This window comes from Typopeltis vanoorti, chromosome 3 (genome assembly GCF_054136105.1).
Source record: "Typopeltis vanoorti isolate ZY-2024b chromosome 3, IOZ_Tvanoo_1.0, whole genome shotgun sequence".
Taxonomy (NCBI): Eukaryota; Metazoa; Arthropoda; class Arachnida; order Uropygi; family Thelyphonidae; genus Typopeltis; species Typopeltis vanoorti.
The window spans coordinates 156694238-156719377 of record NC_143551.1 but is presented as its reverse complement, the minus strand read 5'-3'; the positions used below and the strand labels follow the sequence as shown (position 1 = coordinate 156719377).

Below are 25140 nucleotides of genomic sequence, written 5' to 3'. Positions count from 1 at the left end.
CTGCAGGTCTGCAAGATTCCATGAATAAATTGAATAACTGTTGTAATATATGGTATGATGGTCAGCATTAAAAAGACAAAGACAATGAAAATAGGCAGAAACATTGAAAATATCAACTGCATTGTGAATGGAGAACCTTTAGAACAAGTAAAATATTTCCACTACTTAGGCACGATTTTTAGTGAAGACGGGAAGTTAAATATGGAAATAGACAACAGAATCAACAAAGCTGGTATGTATAAAAGACAATGTCTAAACCAATTTTAACTTATCGATCTGAGAGCTGGCTTAGAAGTTAAACACATGACCAAAGACTAGAGACTGCAGATATGAGAGTCCTGAGAAAGATTAAGGGCACGAACAGATAGCATCAATGGGCAATATCATATTAAAAATTAGGATATCAGGAAAAAAACTTGATATTGTCAGTATCCAGGAATGCATTAGCAGAGCTAATCTCAGGTGGTATGGTCACTTACACAGAATTATTATTATGTGACACCTCCAGGGAGTCCAAAGTCGAAAGATTAGCAAAACAAGTGTTCTCTGCCAGGTTGGCAGGAAAAAGACCCTGAGGAAGACCATGATATAGGTGGATTAATACAGTAAAAAGTGCCTTAGAAGACAGAAATATAAGACCTGATAATATTGGAGTCTTGACATTTAATAGACTGATTTGGAGGAAAATTGTAGATAGGAAGTTAGTAATGATATAAATTTTTCATGTAGTACTATCATATTCTGTACACCCCTTGAGAGTATATCAAGAATTTGATGATGATCAACAAAAATCCAGAGAAAGTCTCTCCATCATCATCATCATCATCAAATTCCTGCCATGTACCTTCAAGGGGTGTACAGGACATGATAGTACTACATGATAGTACTACATTATTAATTTCCTATCTACATTTTGCTCCAAATCAGTCTGTTATTTGTCAAGACTCCAACATTATCAGATCTTATATTTCTATCGTCTAAGGCATTTTGTACCGTATCAATCCACCTATATCTTGGTATTCCTCAGGGTCGTTTTGCTGCCAACCTGGCAGAGAACACTTGTTTTGCTAATCTTTCCTTGCCCATTCTGTTTAAGTGACCATACCACCTAAGATTAGCTCTGCTAACGCACTCCTGGATGCTGACAATGTCAAGTTCTTTCCTAATATCCTCGTTTTTAATATGATATTGCCATTGATGCCATCTGTTCATGCCTATAATCTTTCTCAGGACTCTCATATCTGTGGTCTCTAGTCTTTGGTCAAGTGTTTTACTTCTGACCCAGCTCTCAGATCCATAAGTTAAAACTGGTTTGAACACTGTCTTGTACACAGCTAATTTAGTGTTCCGACTGATTTCTCTCTTATTCCATAGGAATTTATTCAATTGACTTCCCACCATACCAGCTTTGCTGATTCTGTTGTCTATTTCTATATTTAATTTACCATCTTCAGTAAAAATCGTGCCTAAACAGCTGAAATGTTTTACTTGTTCCACCGGTTCTCCATTCACAACACAGTTGACATTTTCAATGATTCTGCCTATTTTCATTGTCTTTGTCTTTTTATTGCTGACCTTCATACCATATCTATTACAACAGCTATTCAATTTAGTCAGAGAATCTTGCAGACTTGAAGCAGATTTATTTAGAAGTATAACATCATCCGCATAAAGCAAAGAGCTGATATTAACATCTCCAATTTTGATATCATGTTTAATACCACTTTCCTTCATAATGTGATCCATATAGATAATGAATAACAGAGGGGATAATGTACATCCTTGTCTCACACCAGATTTAACATTAAACCATCTTCCTGTACTTCCTTCAATTCTAACTGCTGACTTACAACTCAAATAAAGACTAAGTATTACTTGATATAATAACCCATTGACACCATATAACAGTAGCGTATTGAATAGCTTCTCTCTTGGCACCTTGTCATATGCCTTTTCCAAATCTCTGTTATATTCCCATGCTTTCTCGACTATTTGTCGTAAAGTGAAGTCTGATCCTGACAGCCTCTATTTGGCCTGAATCCAGCTTGTTCTTCACCAAGCTTTTCTTCCACAATTCTTCTTAACCGTTTCTCAAGTATACTTGCATAGATCTTGCCAGGAACACTGAGTAGGGAAATACCTCTGTAATTTTCATATTCAATTTTATTTCCCTTTTTATATATTGGTACTATGAGAGCTCTACTCCAATCATCGGGAATTCGTCCCTCTGTCCAAGCTTTCTGAACTATGCAGTGCAGCCACTGGAAGACTCTTATACCACCATACTTCAGGCATTTCTGATCGAATATCATTACTCCTGCTGCCTTTCCACATTTCAAGCCTTTGATGGCTTTTTTCTACTTCAAGTATGGATATGTATTCCTGACTTCATGCCAGGTAAGTGTTTTTTTTACCACTGTGCTTTCATCACTGCTTGTTTCATTTAACAGTTTTTCAAAGTAATTACTCCATACTTCAAGGATATCTTTTTCTCCCGTTTTCATGTCACATTTATCATCTCTAACTCCTTTTACAGCACTCTTTCCTCCATTCCTAAGCTTCTTCAACAACCTCCAGAATATTTTGCCACCTTCTTGATATTTATTTTCTATATTCTTGCCAAAGTCCTCCTATGACTTTTGTTTAGCTAGTTTTACATGGTGTTTAGCATTCTTGCATTTGTCTCTATATTCTCTAAGAGCACAAGCTGACTTATTTGACAGGAACTTTTGGTATGCTTTCTTCTTTTCCTTCACTGCCTCTTTAACTTCCTGTGTCCACCAGGGAGTTCTGATTTTTTTATCCTTACAGATAACCTCACCACATGCCTCTCTGGCAGAATCAATCAATGTTTTCTTCAGAGTTTGCCACTGAATCTCCAAGGTTTGATTCCTGTTCTCAAACTCTTTCATTTTTTCTTCAATAATCTTAGTGTATTTTAGCCTACAGTTCACATCTGAGAGCTGCTCAACTTTTATTCGCTTTAAAACTTTCTTACATGTTATTCTTTTCAATATGAAATTCAATTTTATCCTGCTCAAGACTAAATAGTGATCGCTTCCAATTTCAAATCCTCTGTACACTCTGGTGTCCTGCACCAGGGAGAAAACATCACTATCAACAATAACATAGTCAATGAGACTTTTCTTATTCCTAGCCTCTTCTCTCCATGTGAATTTGTGCACATTTTTATGTTGGAACATGGTGTTAGTAATAACCAGTCCATGTCCTGAGCAGAAATCCAACAGATATTTGCCATTATTATTAGCTTTGCTCTCTCCAAATTTTCCCAAAATATTTTTGTATGTCTCACAATCATTTCCTACCCTGCTATTTAGATCCCCAACAAGGACCAACTTTTCATTTTTCATTGTGTCAGTTGCTTTTTCTAAAGCTTCAAAAAATTCCTCAACTTCTACATTAGTAGAACCTTCTGTGGGACCATAGGCACAAATAAGTCTCATTGTCCAGTTCCCCATGCTCATTGCCCACATTACTCTACTTGAGACTGACTGCCATTCAAGAAGATTAGCCTCGTATTTTGTGTTGAATACTATGGCTACTCCTTCTTTTCCTTGATTGTCATTGCCTGAATATAACATTTTGTATTTATTGCTCAGAAAGATCTCACCAGTTTTGGTTTTTTTTGTTTCAGTCACCCCTCTTATGTCGATCTGGTACTTATCTAATTCCTCAGCTAGCTCCATTTCTTTGCCATTCAGGCTTCTTACGTTGATAGTACCGATCTTTAACTCTGGTGATATTGAGTTGGGGTTTATTTTCAGATTTGTTCCAGTAGCTGAATTTTCGCTGTTCGCCCTGGTTCCCTGGCGAAAACAACGGGGGCCTTGTTTAACCGGGCGACGCCCCAGCCGGCATGAAATTTTGTCATGTTGTACCATCATTCTATATTTTGGTTTAACCAATAAGAATACAATTTGGTCGGCTAAATCCCAAATTGCCAGCCCATCCTCGTCCATTGAGTATCCAAGTAGATACCCAACAGGGTGCACCACGAGAAGGTGAGGATTGGACATTAGGTAAGAAGCCCTGGTCGGTTCTCCGCATTCCTTTAAAGGCTATGTGGAGGTCTCCTCTCAGTTATACAGCTTTGACCCTTAAGCACCCCGAGCAAGTCTCTAGGATAATTTAATTGAATATCACTTGTAACAAATTTTGAATGAAATTCACAATTTTTACTATAATGGCAAATTAAATTCAGAAATAGACAGCAAGATAAGCCAAGCTACTTTGGTAGCTTTGCTTCCAAATCGCTGTAGATTCAAGTGAATAAATTCATATAAAATTAAACAGAAATTAGTCAAAACACTACAACACTACTGTATACAGGACAGTGTTCAAACCAGTTTGAACCTGTGGATCTGATAGCTGGATTAGAAATGAAACAGTTGATCAAAATCTAGGAAAAAAAAATAGTGGTTTTAATCAATAGCATCAAAAGTAGAATTATATTAATTATGTTGCCATGATGTCAAGATAAAGACCCACAGGAAGACCAAAATTTAAGTGGACTGATGTAGTCAGAAGTGCCATAGAAGAAGAAGAAGAAGAAGAAGACAGAAATATAAGATCTATTAGTATTGGCATGTTGACAAGTGAGAGACTAATTTAGAGGAAAAATTTTGACAGGAGATTAGTAATAATATAAATTTAATCATGTAGTACTCACGCTTTTCCTGAGGTGGATGGGGCCGGAGCCGTTAGAGTGCACCGGGGGGGCCCCTTACAAAATGAGTAATAAAGACAAAAATAATTAATATGTACAAAAAAACTTTTATTAGCTTTATTAAAAACACTCATGCTAAGTAGACAATACATATCAAACACAAATGTTAAACTAGCATTAAGTAAAGACACTACAAATGTTTTTACTTAGACTTTTCTTTCGCAAATGTATCAATAACATCATCACTTTTTCAATCGAAGATGAGTTAGTCGATCTCATACGAAGGTAGCAGGGTTTTTCCCTCCTGGAAACTCAGGTTTTTCATCCCACATACAGACAAATCAGCCCTTCAGAACACCCACAATTTACAGACAAAAAATACTAGTTGCGGTGGTAGTGGTGGGCGGTAGATGGCGTTGATGGAGATGAGTGATAGTAGAGGTTCAGTGTAGTTGGTGGAGACAGATGTATAGTAGGTGTCCTCCTGCGATGAGTCTTCAGACTCCTTGGAGGTGTCACGAATAATAATAATAATCATTCAAATTATTCAGTAGATCATTTTCAATAAATAATAGCGATAAATTTGACATTTTATCCTGATGCAAACAGGTCTGTAAATAATTTTTCGCCTTTTCAAGAACAAAAAATGAAAAGTTAGTGGCATGAATGCAAACAGGTCACTGACACAAAAAAATATACAAAAACAAATACTATTTGGATTCTTTAAAAAAAAAATTAAATAAAATAAAAGGGCATATGATCTACAGCAGGGGTCATCAAACTTCTTTGACCGTTGACCCCTTCAAGAGTTTCTTGACTTTTTATCGACCCCCTCTATTTTACTATTATGTAATTATAATAGGACAAGCAAAAAAAAGATGCTTATGTGAGTTTTTAGATTGTTTATTTTATAGTTACAGTGTTTATTGTATGTATAATATAGTATATATTATTATATTACAATCACTAGTAATATCACTGGTATTACTAGTAATATTAATAAACTACTGGTATTAATACCAGCCCTGCTCAACTCTTCGACATAAAGAAGTTTAGTTCATGAATGAATAATGATTGAATTATAATATGTATGTTGATGAATTTTAGAACATTAACGCTCACTTGTATGTCGATGCACAAAAATGAGACTGGGATTGAATACGTGTAAGTAAATAAGAACCGTGCACGTGTTGCAATCTCGCTCCCACCGTGCCAGTCGGGTAGGAACCACCAACATCCATTTATTGGTAAATACGTCATTCTGGCCTACTTCATTGGCCTCTAACTATTTTCATGACCTTGCTTCATCTTACAGGTCCTATTCATGTCACTGTTCCCATGTTTCACTCTTAATTGCGTTGTCATTCAGGATGGAGGTAATCCAAGTTAACCAAATTAAATATTACCAGTATGTCTTATATTTTTCTATCAACCCCTGATCCTGAATCAACCCTAACAATGTTATATCGAACCCTGGGGGTCGATATCTAATCTACAGGCTGGCCATAAAATAACTTTCCCTCTTTGGAGGCATCTGTAGCTAAAATCAATAAATGGAATGAGATCAAATTTTATATTGAGACTTTTGAAGGCATGGGGAGATGATTTCCGCAAAAAAAATATTTAGTACCAAAAGTCGTCGATAGGGGAAATTTTGGTGCTGGCAGAGCCGGAAACAAGCAGATAATTACATTAAAGGTCGATAAAATGGAATAATAACATTTCGAGGGTGTAAACGACAGCCACGTCACTCATTCTAGCTGGATATGTGACTTTTGGCTGTGGGGGGATTTGAAATCCGTTGTGTATGTTGGTGGCGTTCCCAACTTGCATGTCTTGAAAGAGAACATAAAACTTGCTGTTATGAACATACAATCCAACTCCTTACGCTCAGCTGTAGAGCATGTCAAACACCAGATGCAATTTGTTGTACACAAGAAAGATCAGCACATTGAAAATCGTGTATGTGGTCCAGGGGACCCTGATTCTGATGAATAAAACATTTCCTGCGAGTTCAATCACTACATTAATTTCTGTGTCTATAGCAAGTTGTTGTTTTAGTTTAATTATTATTATTCTTATTATCATTGTAACGCACCACATATCCAGCTGGAATGAGTGACGCAGCTGTTGCTTACACTGTTGAAATGTTATTATTCCATTTTATCTGCCTTTAATGTAATTATTCGCTTATTTTCGCCTCCGCCAGTGCCAAAATTTCTCCTATCGGTGAGTTCTGAGTTTTGGTACTAAATCTTTTTTTTTTGTGGAAATCATCTCCTCATGCCTACGAAACAATATAAAATTTGGTCTCATTCTGTTTATTGGTTTTAGCTTAAGATGCCTCCAAAGAAGAAAAGTTATTTTATGGCCACCCTGTAGATCATATGCCAGGGGTGTTCAACCCATCGATCACGGAGCAATTTTTGGTCGATCTCTTGTGTATTCCTCCTTACTTACAAATTTAATTAAAACTGAAAACATAATATTTTATTTATCATTATTTTGTATTATTTTTACTTCGCTTTAAGTGTATTACTACTGTTTATTTATTTTTCGTTAAAATTGTCAAATCAGTAATGTTCTTATAAGTACGGGTAAATGAATTAATTTGGATCAGAGAAAGTCAAACAGTGAGCCGAGTGAATACGATTATAAACAAAGTGTAAAAACTCGATTGTAGCTTAAATATTAAATATTCCAAAGCACATTACATCGATATTTTACTTAGGTTAAGTCCCATGTGAATATTGTAAAAAAAATAAACTTTGTTTCGGTATAGTTTGTATTCGATGTTTTTGTAAATAACTCTTTTGAAGCTAACTGTATATACTGCTTTAATAAGAATATGTTAGAGTTAAAAACAAAGGCAATGTTTTTGTCACCGAAGCTGTACATGGCAGCATTAGAAAGATTGTTATTGAAACTTGTATGTATGAGAAAGGCTTGCAGGCTCTAAGTGTAAACATCTCCGAAGTCAGTCAGAAAGAGTTCAAACAACTTTCTGATGGCCAGCAACTTACAATCAAAAGAAAGTGGAGGAGAACAAAAGGCGTGCTGAACTTGAAACTTAAGATGAAAGACTCATACCGATTTTTTTGGGGTTGCCAAACTTCATGCGAGGTCTCAGAGGAGGCCTAATAAAACGGGACTGAAGCAAGCAGAAGAGGTCCTGGTTCCCGAATTGCTGTCAGAGAGGAGGCCGCCTGTCATCAGAGAGACTGCCCGGATCCATGTTGCTTGAGAGAGGAGTTTCCTGCTTCCAGAAAGGAGCTTCTCGGTTCGAGATGTTGCTAGAGAGGGAGACTACTTCTAGGCTGCAGACAAGGTTTCAAATTGCCAAAAGGAAGAGTTCCAATTGCTGGAGAAAAGTTTCCAGGCCAGGAAACATTCACCAGTGTGTTGAGTTTTCATTACAATTTGATGAATCAAACGACATCACTGATATTGCTCAGTTAATGGTATTTAGTTGCATGGTATTTCAAGATTATTCAAGTAAAGAAGAACTTTTGAAAATTATACCATTATTGGTATAATTTTGAATTATAGAGGACTAGGGGAGAAGACATTTTTTCAGCATTTGATGAATTTGTGAAACAACACAAACTTCCGCTTTTTAAACTTGTGTCTATTACTACGGATGGTGCTCCTGCAATGATAGGTAATAAATCAGGCTTCATTTCATTATATCAAAACAATGACTAATATCCAGAATTTTTAATGTACCACTGTATTATTCACCAGCAAGTACTGTGTAGTAAAAGATTAAACACAAAAGATGTTTTGGATATTACATTTAAAATTGTAAATTCTGTTCAAGGAAAAGCCCTGCAATGGCAGTTATTTAAATTACAGGACAGGCAGAAAAAAATTGACTTCTGCTAAGCCAGCAAACATTATTGTACAACAGAAGTTCCACAATAATGTTCGCTGGCTCACAGAAGTCAATTTTTAGAAAGATTTCTTGTATTAATTAACTATATAAAAAATTTTCTTGAAAAAAAAGGAGATATTTATCCACAATTGAGTGATAAAAGATGGTTGTTACACTTATCATTTTTAGTAGATTTCTGTACGAAATTAAGCAATTTAAATTTAGAGTTACTAGGTAGAGATAAAAATTTAATTGACATGTTAAGTTCAATAAAAACTTTCCAACAATACTTACTTTTATTAAAGAAAAATATAAATGACCGTGAATTTAGACATCTCCCATATTTATTAAAATTTTTTGAACAGTAAATGCTTCGCTATGATTTAAAAGAATTCATTCGTGAAATAGAATTAATTGACGAAGAAATACATTCAAGATTTAAACTGAAATGATTGTATCTTTTATCAATAATCCATTTCAAGAAAACTTGAACATCACAGAAATTTCAAATAAAATTAGTGGGCAGTTTGATATAAACTAAGCTGAAGTAGAACTTGAGATAATGAACATTCAGAGTAGTTTACATTTAAAATCAATAAACAATGAAGTCATTTGGAAGTATGCACATGAAAAATTCCGAATATTAACTGATATTGCGTGAAAAATTCTGTTGTGTTTCGGATCGACATACTTGTTAGAATCCGCTTTTTCAAATATGACCATCATAAAAAATCAATTAAGAAACCAAATTACAAATGATCATTTGGATGATTGTTTGCAATTGGCCATTTCTTCATATCAACTTGACTATGAAAATATTGTGAGGACCAAACAATGCCAAATTTCACATTCACTTTTTTTTTTATTTAATCAACCAGCATTTCCTGTAACTTGTGAGTTTGTAATCAATCTGTTGTTTTTTCTAACTTTGGTTTTTCAAAATAGAGAAATAATATTTTATTCCAATATATATATTTTTTTTTTTTGTTGTATTAAAATAATTAAAAGTGAAAAATAAATTTTTAAATACACAAATAAAGTTTTTACCTGTGTATTTTTTTTTAGTTGTTTATTTGTGCGTAATCAGATATCAGGTTGGGGAAACGTGATCTATATAAGAGAGTAGATCGCTGAATAACTTGTATATAAGAGAGTAGATCGCTGAATAACTTTTTATAGAAAAGTAGCTTGTGTAGTAAAAAAGATTGAACACCACTGTCATATGCCCTTTTATTTTATTTTATTTTAAAGAATCCAAATAGTATTTGTTCTTGTATATTTTTTTTTGTGTCAGTGACCTGTTTGCAATCATGTTGCAAACGGGTAACGTTCATTTTTTGTTCTTAAAAAGCTGAAAAATTATTTACAGAACTCTTTGCATCAGGATAAAATGTCAAATTTATTGCTATTATTTATTGAAAATGATCTAGTGAAGAATTTGAAGCTACTATATATATATATATATATATATATATATATAGTATGTTATAGTGATATAGGGAATTTAACAGAAAATAATCGTAATTTTTTTATGTTCAATTTTAATTATTTATACTTTTTAATTCTTCAATTTTAAATCTCATTGTTCGGGGTCTTTAAATTGGTCTTAATTTTCGGGGCTCCTAGCTACAGCCTCGTGCATTGCATAAGTACAGCCCTGGTAGTAGTTATCAGTTTTCTTTTTTCATTCTTTCTTTTTTTTTTTATGTTGCTCCCACAAATGAAAGGTTATTTGTAAACCTATAGTACATTTTGTACCATGGGCTGGCTTTTATTTTTTCTATTATTATCAATTTTATGTATTTTTCTTTTTGCATTTTTCTTTTTTTTTTTACACAGTCTTTATTTTAACCTTGCTCTAGAGACCAAACGTGGAACATTTTGAAGTGGGATAGTGGTCAATGAAACTCACTCCCACCTAAAGACAATCACAAACATCCATTCCCCCCAGTAGGATTCAAATCCACAGCCTTTTGGTTGGAGAGCAGGTACCCAAATGGCGAACTAGGCTGGCTCGCAAAGTATTCTGCAGATTCCTTCCTTGAGGACAGACATCAGGAAACTGATGATGATGATGATTCTTCTGAATCATCATCATCAGTTTCAGAAGAACACAAAATGGTATGTTATAAATGACACCAAATAAACTGTTAGTAGTACTTAAGTATGAAAAGAACATTTGTTTAAGTTATGACAATGAACAATGTCATAATACAAAAATGCCACTGCAAACCGTAATTTTTTTAAGACTGTCTCAGTAACATATGGTGGCTACAAAGGGGTTTAAACACTTAATAACTTTTTTTTATATTAATTATTTTTATTCTATTTTTTTGTTATAATGAAATACAGACCATGGAGATTTTATTTTATTAGTTATGAGTTATTTTAAACCTCTTCATGACTTATGGGACCACCTTATATATATATATATATATGGCAATCTACTGTTTATCTGAACTGTAAAACAATGATCCTTCAATAAGATGACCCTTAAATGTCAACTGACTTCTGATACAGCACCATGTAAATGTACTTCAAATATCTGATCCTTCCATTATCAAATGGCAAATAGCTTTCTCTATTTAGTTAGATAATGGTAGATTACTGTATATTGCAGTTAAGTAGAGAATTTTAATTTGTTAAAATGAAAACTGAATACGTACAATATTTGCAGCCCTAACATGCATTTCATACTGATCTTGCATTGTCTGGAGAGGTCTCAGCACTTGTCCATCTTCATCCTGGGCAATTCGTGCAAGCTTCACAATTTCTGTAAAATTATCAACCATAGATTTTATATCATCTTTCAGCCTTTTATTGTAAGATTTCAACAAGGCTTCTTTGCTTTGGGGTAGAACTTTGTGCTGAGACATTTTTTAACCTTTTTCTTAGGCTCTAAAAAAAAAAGGAGAAATTAATAATAAAAAACATACCAATTTTCAAATCAACCAATTTACAAAATTTATTAAAAAATAATCATATAATGCTTATATATGAGAAATAATGCTGGATCTAATATCCACTTTACTTATATAATTATATAAACATAAAAATAATATACCCAGTTTAAATATGATGCTTTTCTAAAATGTAACAAATAAGGTGTTTTCATAACAATATCCATAAAAAACATGAAAATATTGTAATGTTTGTGTGGAGCAGGCAATTTTCAAAAACACAATACTCCTAGGTGTTAGAAGGATAATGCATTTCCAAAATTTATTGTGATCAACCTCTGTTACTAAATTACTTGGAGTATTTAACATGCTTTGCAAGGTTCTTGTATTTTTTACATTATACATTTCATTATTATTAATTATGTGTTAATGCATATAACCCTGGCAACATCTAACTGATATTCTAGCTCTTTCCATACTTTCTGTAAGCTATCTCAGTCAATGAATCAGGCCATAATACCATAATCAGATTCATCAGACCGAGGATACCATGGTCTGATGAATCTGATTATCCAAAAAAAACTGGAGTGCCATCTAGAGAAGTTGGCAGTGCAAAGCTTACATGAATTAGCCATTATAATTAAGAAACTATAATTAAGATTATAATAATTAGAAATTATAATTAAGAAACTCCACAAGTCTGATGACTTGTGGAGGCATGTTAGGATTTCACTAATTTAATATGTCGCCAATTCTGTAATCATTCTCAAACTGATATATTAACAATGATATTAACAATGCCAACAAGTTGAGATAGTTCTGGATAGGGTATATCCAATTATTATTATTATTGAGGGGGGGGGATAAGGAAGAAAAAGAAAAAAATTTAATTTTGAGAACAATCAGAAGAAATGGAATCTAAAAACTCAAAATTAGACTTATATACTGAAACAGAGAGCCAAAAGGCTACACTTTAGCGATGCAAAATTATTCAAATTAAGTGGATATTGAATCCAACATTATTTCAAAGCCGAATAGAGAAAACTACAAGAGTTTCATGCCGAATATAGATAGAAACTTAAAAGTTTCGGCAGATCTAAGCGTAAGCAAACCTTTCATGACAGGGGCAACTTGTAGTAAAGGTGGGGTAAGCTATGATCACTATCCTTAGTATTACCCATAATGTAAAACACATCTCCTAGGAGATGTATGATGTTATACATTATGGGGGAGGGTCACTACCCAGACTGGTTTCAATCTTTGTTGAGGTCTCATCAGTGAGTAGGCAAAATTGTAAATACTCAGGTTGTTGTGATGCAGAGGTTATACTTTACCGCATGAATTGCCAAGAGGTGTCACATCACAAAAGGCACCAAGAATTACTGAAACACTTCAGCGATGCAAAATTATTCAAATTAAGTGGATATTGAATCCAACATTATTTCAAAGCTGAATAGAGAAAACTACAATAGTTTCATGCTGAATATAGAGAGAAACTATGAACGTTTCCGCAGATCCAAGCATAAGCAAACCTTTCATGACAGGGGCAACTCATAGTAAAGGTGGGATAAGCTTTATATAATTTGTAATAAGTTTTTATTAAAAACATATAAAGTACCACATGATTATTCACATGTTGAACTCTGCAGAAAAGTTAACTTATTTGAAAAGAAATGGAAACAGAGTTAGCTATGTGTGGCCATCAGTACAAATGATGAAGACGAGAATAAGGAAGTTGGAAAGGATGCGAGAAAGTGAATGTAGCAGGTGAAAGATAATGAAGGTACTGCTTAGAAATAGCCAAATTAAAGAAAAATAGTGAGGATAGCAATAACTGAAATTGTGCATTGATAAACTAAGTTCAAGCATATGCCTGTGTGTGAGGTTTTTTTTTTTTTGGGGGGGGGGGGGAATAACTGAGGATAATCCAGATAAGTTAGAAGAGTATCACTTAAACATGAGAATTGTTTTACTGAAGAAAATTATTATTTATATAAGTAAAGTGGATATTTAGAAAACATAGGTGCTGCCCAAGCATCAATATATATTTGCTTTCTATTAGTCCATTTTGATAAGGTTTCTCTAGCCTGACAACTGTCAATGAAACGTTACAAAATGGACCAATAAAAGGCAACTCTGGAATGCCAGGGAATGTATTCCCATACGTACTCTAGTCAACTTACCTTACGAAACTGTCAGTTTCTATATTTGGCTTAGAAATAACTTAGAAATAATGTTGGATGTAATATCTACTTGACTTATATAATTTTCATTTTTTTTAAAATAAATAACTTTTATTATTAAAAGACCAGAAGATAAATGATAAAATACACAAACAGCCAACAAGTTTCACTAGCCACTGTCTAGCATTTTCAAGGCTGAACTGGTGTGAAAACAAATGCATTGAGTTACATTTCAAACATACACTTTAGTAACTGTTAGGCCATTACATTTTGTTCCTTCTGTTTGAAGGCGTGCATGTGTTCGAAAGCTTCAGTCAGATTCCGGTACATGATCACATGTTTTGTAGTTATTTGCATATTGTAATTCTGTCGAACTGAGAGAGATGATGAGATTTTTCCATATGTCTTTAAGAACAATGTCCTGATTTCTATTTAAATTATTGCCTGTGCGTAATACCACAGCTGCTTCTTTTAAAGTTCTGTATCTGTAGTCATTCTCGATGTAAGGCATAGAACTGTTTTTCCAATCTATAATGTGATTTGATGTTGAGAAATGATGTGCTAAACCAGATGTGATGATTCTATTATGATTGACATTCCCCACATGTTCCTTCTGTCTTATTTCAAAACTTCTGGAAGTCTGACCAATGTAAGAAAGGCCACACGTGCATGGAATTTCATACACTCCAGGACATTTGAAGAAAGGTACCTCATCTTTAGGTGATCCTAAGATATGTCTGATCATGGTAGTTGGTTTAAAAACCACTCTGATGTTATGAGCTTTTAACATTCTCGCCAATTTTGTGGAAACTGAATTAATATATGGAATGACAGCTGTGGACACATATTGGGGTACTGTAACACGTTGTTGGTGGTTGTCTTTAAATAGTCATCTGTTTAAAATGTTAGAAGGGTATCCATTAAGAGATAGAGTGTTAGCTATTAGTGACAGTTCTCTCTGCACATCTGTTTCTTTTGAAATAGACCTTAAGGCTCTATTACGTAGCATGTGAATGATGCTGTGTTTTTGTGATCTATGATGGTTGGATGAATAATGTAGATATCTACCAGTATCTGTGGGTTTCCTGTAAATGGACAGTTGGAAATTGTTATTTTCTTTCTTCACTAGGATGTCAAGAAAAGGAAGTTCTTTGTTCTTCTCTAGTTCTATAGTGAATTTGATCTTATTGTGTAGTGAATTGATTTTGTTCAGAAACACGAGAAGGTTTTCCATGGTGTCTTTCCAGATGATGAACACGTCATCGACATATCTCCACCAAATCGATGGTTTTGGTACAATGATGGAAAGAATATCCTTTTCAAGTTTTTCCATAAAAAGGTCTGCACATGGTGGTGACAGAGGACTGTCACCACCATGTGCAGACCTTCCAATTGTTTGTATACAGTGTTGTTAAATTTGAAGAAATCTGATTTCAGGCAATGATGAAACAGCTGTGCGATGTCTTGAGGGAAAAGATCTTTCAGAATGTTAACCACCTCTACGATCGGTACATTAGTGAATAAGGACACTACATCAAGACTAGCCATAATGTCCGTTTCTGATATTTTAATATTCTTGATTTTTTCTATAAAATGTTGAGAGTTTTTAATGTAGGTCTCTGTGTGTCTAATTGTTCCTTTCATTAATTTTGCCAGATGCTTTGCTAGTAGGTATGTAGGTGATGATCTTCCATCAACTATTGGACGAAGAGGAACGTTTTCTTTATGAATCTTGGGAGCCCCATAAAGGCGTGGAGTAATAGGATGTAATGATTTAAGTTGTTTTTTAAGTTCATCCGACCAACCGGTCATATTGCGGATAAGAACGTTAGTCTCCACATGTACCGATCGTAGAGGTGGTTAATATTCTGAAAGATCTTTTCCCTCAAGACATCACATAGCTGTTTCATCATTGCCTGAAATCAAATTTCTTCATATTTAACAACACTGAATACAAACAATTGGAAGGTCTAGCCATGGGTAGTCAGTGGAGTTATATGCTGCATGTCCATGGATGATTTTGTGGGGAGGTGAGGCTTGCTTTCACCTGAATGGAACTGTGAATACCCACAATTGTCAGCTATGGGCTATGCAAAAGCTGCATGCAATCCAACAAATTCCTTTGCTTTTGCCCAAAGTTACTGTCTGGTGTGAGTTTACAACTTCGTTTATCACTGGACCAGTGGTGGCTTGTACATAAGCACTGCTACACTGCACATCCCCAAGGAAAAAAACAAAAAAATAAAGTTTGTTTGTGTTTATAAATAATAACAATGCTCACAACATTATATAAATGCAATACAACATGTTAAAGTTATAACTTACGTTTTGACATTGATTGAATAGTTAATAATTGGAATTGTTCGATTAAGCTTTAGATTACGAAACAAATGCACTGCGATCTAACACAGCGTGGGAATTATCATGTTTGGTCAGCTGCGGCTAGACTCGACGATATTCGTTTGCACCATGTAACAAGTGAATCCGACACTGCTCAACGAGCAGTGTTGCTACAGATAAATTGTATGCTTGCATGTGTTATTTCTGTGAGATAAAAAATTTTATTATTGGTGTGTGTTTGTGGTGAAGGCGAAATATTTTTGGTAACTCATTTTATTTATGGATTTTATTTTCAAATAATATTTGAATAAAGCAAATTTTTTAATATGTACATTTACTTATTAATAAATTGGTTACTGATTAGGAAAAAATGAATTATTTTTCTAATTTTGTATATGCAGCACCCCCACTTAAAATTTTCACCGGCTGCCACTGCATTGGACCATTCTTCTTTGAGGACATTTGCTAGTCATGTCTTGTGACCTGCTCTGTTACTGCCAAGAAGTGTTGCAATTTGATAAACAATTTTGTTGTGTGACAGCTACAGCAGTGCCTGTGCATGGATTCAGTCATTTTTCATGCAGGATGATGTCCTTCCACACATCAGTCAATCCATACAGGAGGTTCTTTGAGAATATTTCACAAAAGCCAGAGTGATCAGCAGTGCATTTCTCACTGCATGGCCACTTCGTTCACCTGATCTGGCCCCCTATGACTTCTGGCTCTGGGGATTTCTCAAAGATAGGGTTTATCAAAATCATTCTGGTAACTCACCAGTGCTGAAAGACAGCATAACATAGCATGTGTGTGCAACATCACTCGCGACCAGCTACGTTCTGCCAATGAACATACTATGCAAAGGATGAAGTTTGTGGCATACCGGGAAGGGCAACACACTGAAGGTCCTTCAATAATATGAATGCATAATGGAAGTGAATAAAAATATGTCATTTATGCTTGTGTTGCTTTTCTCAGGGGCAGTCAGATCAGGTGAATGAGGTGGCCATGCAATGAGAAATGTCACTCTGGAAATACTTCTGTGAAATGTTATCAAAGAACCTCCTGTATGGATTGACCGAAATATGGAAGAGTATGAAAAATGACTGAATCCATGCACAGGTGTGGCTATGCACAGAAAAATTAGACCTACATTTGGTACATAATACAGCTCCCTGGGGGTGAATTTTAGAATTCCTTTTGTTTTTCTCCCTCAGATCTCACTTCTGCATCACACACAATTTATTTCTGCAAAATTTTGCAGCATTTGGATCACTGGATAGTGCTCCACAATGCTTTAGACAGGATACTTTAATTTTGATCATCCTGCATACTTGATTCAGTAAGAATATAATGTAGGATGGATATGTAGAATAAACAGATTTTATCAAAATTTAATTTATTAATAAAATTCATAAACGACTTGAGTATTTTGGTGGATATGGAATTTAAGTTCACAAATTATTATTATTATTATTATGTGACACATCCAAGGACTCATCGACAAGGACAAATCCACCAACTACAGTGAACCACATCATCTGCACCAACACCATCTATTGCCTGCCACCACTAATATTTTCACAGACAATCACAAACATTCATGCCCATGGCATTGGAAAGACAATTAGTACAGCTCACTACACTGTAGAAGTAATTAAAAGAAACTTCATTGTAAGAGAACATATGTAAATATACTATTATGCAAGTCTTTGGTTAACCAACATTACATTATTATTATTATGTGACACCTCCAGGGAGTCCAAAGACTCATCGAGGGAGAGTGAGCCAACAGCATCGAATGATTGACCCCTTACAACTACTAATTGTGCTCAAACTTGCTTAACTTTATGCTGAGCCATTAGTAGCAGAGGCTCTACCAATCAACCAACCTTTGCTGGCATTATAATTCCCCTTTTTATTCATTAAGAGTTTTCAATAAATGTCAAGAAAACCAAAAGTGTTCAGAGAAGATTGAATAAGTTTGTAGAAAGACCATATTATGATAGTTCTGAAAACTGATCTGATGACGTTATCTAACAAAAGACAGAGAGTAGATTTAACTGAAGTCCATGAGAAACTTAAAGGCATATGTATGATAGATAGTGGATCACAGCAAGAGTTAGCTGCATTTGGATGAAACCAGGCTTTATATTCAAGTATAATAAAAGGACGGTGAAGAAGAACAAATAGGACGGATAACTTTTTGCCATTTGGATAGAAAAAATGTGAGATTTCATCAATGACTTATAAAAAGCAAGAATTCACATAACTTTCATAAAGAATTTGGTAGTTATACATGGATGATAGATCAATTAAATTTTATAATGATTATCTAATTTGACAGTGTTGAACATGTCAGTATTGTTATGTTTTTGCCTAAAAGTATTTGGGAAAAATAAATAAAACGAAGAAATGAAAAAAAGTGAGTTAATGACAGAGAAAAAGATAAATTGAGTGAATATACTGTGTAAAAGCCATTCTTTAGGAGGGCAGTGAATTTCATGGTTATGCCTATTACTTTGGCCATGGTGATTGATCACTGTTTCATGTACTGTTCATATTGAAACCAATCACAAACATGGAAAAAGCATATGATAAGGTGCCAAGAGAGAAGCTATTTGAAACTACAGTTATATGGTGTCAATGGGGCATTATATCAAGCAGTACTTATTCTTTATTTGAGTTGTAAGTCAGCAGTTACAATTGAAGGCAGTACAGGAAGGTGCTTTAATGTTAAATCTGGTGTCAGACAAGGATGTACATTATCCCCTCTGTTATTCGTTATCTATATGAATCACATTATGAAAGAAAGTGGTATTAAACCTGATATCAAAATTGGAGATGTTAATGTCAGCTCGTTGGTTAATCTGGATGACGTTATACTTCTAAATAAATCCATTACAAGTCTGCAAGATTCCCTGACTAAATTGAATAACTGTTGTAATAGATATGGTATGAAGGTCAGCATTAAAAAGACAAAGACAATGAAAATAGGTAGAATTGTTGAAAATGTCAACTGTGTTGTGGACGGGGAACCTGTGGAACAAGTAAAACATTTCAGCTACTTAGGCACGATTTTTAGTGAAGATGGTAAATTAAATATGGAAATAGACAACAGAATCAACAAAGCTGGTATGGTAGGAAGTCAATTGAATAAATTCATATGGAATAAGAGAGAAATTAGTCGGAACACTAAATTAGCTGTATACAAGAGAGTATTCAAGTCAATTTTAACTTATGGATCTGAGAGTTGGGTCAGAAGTAAAACACTTCACCAAAGACTAGAGACCACAGATATGAGAGCCCTGAGAAAGATTAGAGGCGTGAACAGATGGCATCAATGGCAATATCATATTAAAAACGAGGATATTAGGAAAGAACTTGACATTGTCAGCATCCATGAATGCGTTAGCAGAGCCTATCTCAGGTGGTATGGTCACTTAAATAGAATGGGCAAGAAAAGATTAGCAAAACAAGTGTTCTCTCTGCCAGGTTGATAGAAAAAGACCCAGAGGAAGACCAAGTTATAGGTGGATTGATATACCGATAACTTGGTCTTTTAATGTTGGAGTCTTGATGGGTAACAGACTGATTGGGAGGAAAATTGTAATTTTTCATGTAGTACTATCATATCCTGTACATCCCGTGAGGCTATATATCAGGAATTTGATGATGATGAAAGGTTTTTTATATGAATGACGCAGGGGAAATATTTCAACTGTGTGATGGTGATGAAAGAACAAGAGGTCATCCCTGGAAATTAAGGTAAAGTGTGGTTAACAAGGGTGTGAGAATTAGATTTTTTTCTTGGCGAGTGGCGAATGAATGGAATGCATTGCCTAACTCAGTTGTGATTTCTTCATTTATCACTGTGCTTTCACTTTACGACATAGCTGAGAAATCTTTGTTATATTCCTATGATTTCTCAACTATGTCGTAAAGTGAAAATCTGATCCTGACAGCCTCTAAATAGTGGCTATCAGAATCAGATAGTTCAGAAGGTAAGAATTTATGGATTTCTGAACTATGCAGCCACTGCATAGTTCAGAATTTATGAACAGAAGAGCCTGAATCCAGGTTGTTCTTCACCAAGCTTCTCTTCCACAATCCTTCTCAAGTATACTTGCATATATCTTACCAGGAACACTCAGTACAGAAATACCTCTGTAATTCTCACATTCAGTTTTATTTCCTTTTTATATATGGGTACTATGAGAGCGCTACTCCAATAATCTGAATTTATTCCTCTGTCCAGGCCTTCTGAACTATGCAGTGCAGCCACTGCATAGTTCAGAAGTCCATAAATTCTTATGGACTTTTATGAATAAATTATGTTCATTATGTTCAGAATTTATGAACATAAGTTCATAAATTCTTACCTTCTGAACTATATAGTTCAGAAGGTAAGAATTTCATACCTCCATACTTGAGCATTTCGGGTCTAAAATCATCTACTCCTACTGCCTTTCTACATTACAGGCTTTTTTCTACTTCAAGTATGGATATGCAGTCCTGACTGCACGCCTGTTCAGTGTTTTTTACCACTGTGCTATCATCACTGCTTGTTCTATTTAGCAATTTTTCGAAGTAATTACTCCATACTTCAAGGATATTTTTTCTCCTGTTTTCATCTGTAATTTCTTTTACAACACTCTTTCCTCCATTTCTGAGCTTTTCAACAACCTCAGAGAATATCTTGCTGCCTTCTTGATATTTATTTTCTATGTTCTTGCCAAAGCCCTCCCATTACTTTTGTTTAGCTAGTTTTACACAGTGTTTAGCTTTCTTACATTGTCTCTGAATTCTCTAAGCGCACAGGCTGACTTATTTGCCAGGTACTTTTGCTATGCTTTCTTCTTTTCTTTCAGTGCCTCTTTTACTTCCTGTGTCCACCAGGGAGTTCTGATTTTTTTATCCTTACAGATAACCTCACCACATGCCTCTCTGGCAGAATCAATCAATGTTTTCTTCAGAGTTTGCCACTGAATCTCCAAGGTTTGATTCCTGTTCTCAAACTCTTTCATTTTTTCTTCAATAATCTTTGTGTATTTTAGCCTACAGTTCACATCTGAGAGCTGCTCAACTTTTATTCACTTTAAAACTTTTTTACATGTTCTTCTTTTCAATGAAATTCAATTTTATTGTGCTTAAGACTAACTTAAGACTGCACGAGGGGGAAGACATCACTATCAACAATAACATAGTCAATGAGACTTTTCTTATTCCTTGCCTCTTCTCTTCATGTGAATTTGAATACATTTTTATGTTGGAGCATTGTGTTAGTAACGAGTCCATGTCCTGAGCAGAAATTCAACAGGTATTTGTCATTATCATTAGCTTCGCTCTTTTCTCCAAATTTTCCCAATACATTTTTGTATGTGTGACAATCATTTCTTACTCTGCTATTTAGATCCCTAACAATGACCAACTTTTCCTTTTTCATTGTGTCAGTTACGTTCTCTAAAGCCTCAAAAAATTCCTCCGCTTCTACCTTAATAGAACCTTCTGTGGGATCATAGGCACAAATAAGTCTCATTGTCCAGTTCCCCATTCTCATATTTGCCCACATCACTCTACTTGAGACTGCCTACCATTCAAGATTAGTCTCATAGTGTTGAATACTATAGCTACTCATTTTCCTTGATTGTCATTGCCTGAATATAACATTTTGTATTTATTGCTCAGAAAGATCTCACCAGTTTTTGTCTTTTTTGTTTCAGTCACCCCTATTATGTCGATCTGGTTCTTATCTAATTCCTCAGCTAGCTCCCTTTTTTTGTCATTCGAGATTCTTATGTTGATAGTACTGATCTTGAACGCTTGTGATGTTGAGTTGGAGTAGGTTTTAGGATTTCTTCTAGTAGCACTTTTCGCTGATTGCCCTGTTCGCTGATTGTTCCTTGGAGAAAACAACAGGGTCTTGTTTAACTGGGAGACGCCCCAGCTGGCATGAAATTCTGTCGTGTTGTACATCATTTTTTATTTTGGTTTAAGCCAATAAGAATATAATTTGGTCGTGTAAATTCCAATTTGCCAGCCCATCCTCTTTCTTTCAGTATCCAATTAGATACCTAACAGGGTGCACCATGAGAAGATGAGGATTGGACATTAGGTCAGAAGCTCTGATTGATTCTCTGCATTCCTTTAAAGGAATGCAGAGAATCGATCAGAGCTTCTTATCAAGGAATAAGAAAAGTCTCGTTGACTATGTTATTGTTGATAGTAATGTTTTTTCCCTGGTGCAGGACACCAGAGTGTACAGAGGATTTGAAATTGGAAGTGATCACTATTTAGTGTTGAGCAGGATAAAATTGAATTTGATATATATTTTTTTAATTATTATTATTATTTGACACCTCCAGAGAGTCCAAAGACTCGTCGAGGGAGAGTGTGCCAACAGCATCAAACGATTGGGCCCCTTCCAACTACTAACCACACTCAAACTTACTTAACTGAGCCATTAGTAGCAGAGGCTCTACCAATTGACCAACTTTTGCCGGCGAGATATTGAGAAGAATAACATGTAAGAAAGTGTTAAAGCGAATAAAAGTTGAGCAGCTCTCAGATGTGAACTGTAGACTAAAATACACAAAGATTATTGAAGAAAAAATGAAAGAGTTTGAGAACAGGAACCAAACCTTGGAGATTCAGTGGCAAGCCTTCAACAAAACCATGATTGATTCAGCTAGAGAGGCATGTGGTGAAGTTGTCTGCAAGGATAGAAAAATTAGAACTCCATGGTGGACACGGGAAGTTAAAGAGGCAGTGAAGGAAAAGAAGAAAGCATATCAAAAGTTCCTGGCAAATAAGTCAGCTTGTGCTCTTAGAGAATACAGAGACAAATGTAAGAAAGCTAAACACTGTGTAAAACTAGCTAAATAAAAGTCATGGGAGGACTTTGGCAAGAACATAGAAAATAAATATCAAGAAAGTGGCAAAATATTCTGGAGGTTGTTGAAGAAGCTCAGAAATGGAGGACAGAATGCTGTTTAAGGAATTAGAGATCATAAAGTTGACATGAAAACAGGAAAAAAAGATATCCTTGAAGTATGGAATAATTACTTCGAAAATTTGCTAAATGAAACTAGCAGCAATGACAGCATAGTGATAATAAGAACGGACCAGGCATGCGGTCAGGAAATACATATCTATACTTGAAGTAGAAAAGGCCATCAAAGCCTGAAGTTGTTGAAATGTGAAAAGGCAGCAGGAGTAGATGATATTCGACCAGAAATGCTCAAGTATGGAGGTATGAGTGGAGTGGGGTGGAGTGGTATGAATGGAGTGGAGCTCTCTACTATGAGAGCTCCACTCCAATCATCGGGAATTCGACGCTCAAGTATGGAGGTGTTATGTCCCTATCTTACGATTTTGTTTGTCTTACAAACTGCCTTCGTCTATATTCTCCTAACTTCTACTTTTAAAACATCACCAAAATTTCTACTAATATCTGAATTATTGTTCCCTGTAGTATCCCTAGTATTTGTATTTTAACTGTGCCCTTTGGGATATTTAGTTTAAGATATTTTATATATAAACAGAGAAAGGAACTCAAATATCTGAAAGTGTAACTATTGCAGTTGTGACACTATTTCTTGTTACTCAACATTAATTCCCTGCGTGGTTAGGCTCGAATGTTTCTAAGCGGTGCATTGGATTAGCAATATCAGACAACTCTTTTTGTCATTAAACAAAAGGTTTATTATTTCTCTAAACATGGTACATATCAAAATACTCAACTAAATTACTTACACACTAAAATTAGCTTAATACAAGTAGTTGGGCTATGATTCGACAAAAGTTACTATGATCATGCCGCCACAAAATTTCATACAAAACATGAATTCACTTAACATAAAAAGATTAGATCACCACACATTATTAGATTATTCAACTTCAAGTACACTAACAAAATCATTAACTACTCTAGCACATACTTATGACAATTCTGATTCTCTACATATCACACTAGGCATTAAAATTCCTCAGGCTACTTGATTACTCAATTCGCACTAATCTAACTCAATATTAACAAAACCATTTACTTCATTAACACACAACTATGTCAATAACTTTCCTTTTACAATGTAGTAGGCACTCAAGATTCTTAGGATAATTAATTATTCACAAATTATCAACACTAGCTAGCTTACTTTTAACACTCTCTATCAAATTCTAAAGTCCTATTATAATTTCTCCCTAATCACTTTAACAGTTCCGTATTATGACAATGGTACCTATCACAAACAACTTCTAGTTAACATAAGACAAAATTCACAATACCTTTCTTTAGCTTCACTTACGGGCCTTCATCTTCTACTGAACGAACTTGCTTGCATAACTTCTTGCAATTCAGGGCTATATAAACATCTGCGCTGTCGGCTGTACTATCCGAAACGAGGACATCGATATTTTCACAGCTTCCTATGACTCTATGGTGTATTTCGCTTTCTACATAGGAATACGGGAATAGCTTTCCAGCTCACCTTCGACTCCTTGTTGTGGCATGAGGATATAAGCCATATCTCTCCACTCAGGAACACCGTGAAATCCACTAGAAAACCAAACTAAAACCACCGCGACTATCCAAACGATTCTTCTCCTCTCGCAAAAGGCAAAAAAAAAAAAAACTTCAAGCCTCCTTGACTACCTAAACGTCTTCCCCAAAACCCAAGAGAGCCTACTCCTCGAAAAAAAGCCTAAAAAAGCCTCGAGGGGGGGGGTTTACCAACCCTTTTATAGCTGCTTCCCTAACGGCGCCCTTTCTTACTTCTTTTTCCCACCTCCTACTTGTTTTCCATCTGTCTACCAATTGGGTAGCATTTGGCCGCCATACGTCATTTTGATCGGCAACTCGTAACGAAGTTTCTATCCGGGTATAGGCCCTAAGCGATATTCCGTTATTTCTCTTGTTAGCCTCTATCTTAACCCCCTTTTAAACCTTTTCTCAGAATTCTACTTAATGCTTAATCTGTAGCCTCTTACATAGCGTATTTCATGACTCATTCTTTTATACTTATGCACTTAACTCTTTCATTCTTAATCGCATTACTATATTAATTCTTAGTTAGCTACTTATTTAATACAAATTCCTTGTTTAGTCATAATACATCTTAATACATTCTTTTCTTTTGTTATCTTAACTAAACAATAGAC

General features: G+C 34.9%; 1 protein-coding gene across 3 annotated transcripts in view; it reads right to left on the bottom strand.

The window, feature by feature from the left end:
* Positions 1 to 25140, bottom strand: part of MED22 (Mediator complex subunit 22) — a 48545-nt gene that overhangs the window by 12777 nt on the left and 10628 nt on the right. For 2 of the 3 annotated variants that reach the window (XM_090416153.1, XM_090416154.1), the window contains exon 2: positions 11228 to 11459. In XM_090416153.1, the coding sequence (XP_090272279.1) occupies positions 11228 to 11437 (210 nt within the window). In that variant the 5' untranslated portion in view covers positions 11438 to 11459. Of the gene's footprint in view, positions 1 to 4690; positions 4744 to 11227; positions 11460 to 25140 lie in introns of all 3 variants that reach the window. The other variant, XM_090416155.1, reaches the window with a different exon arrangement.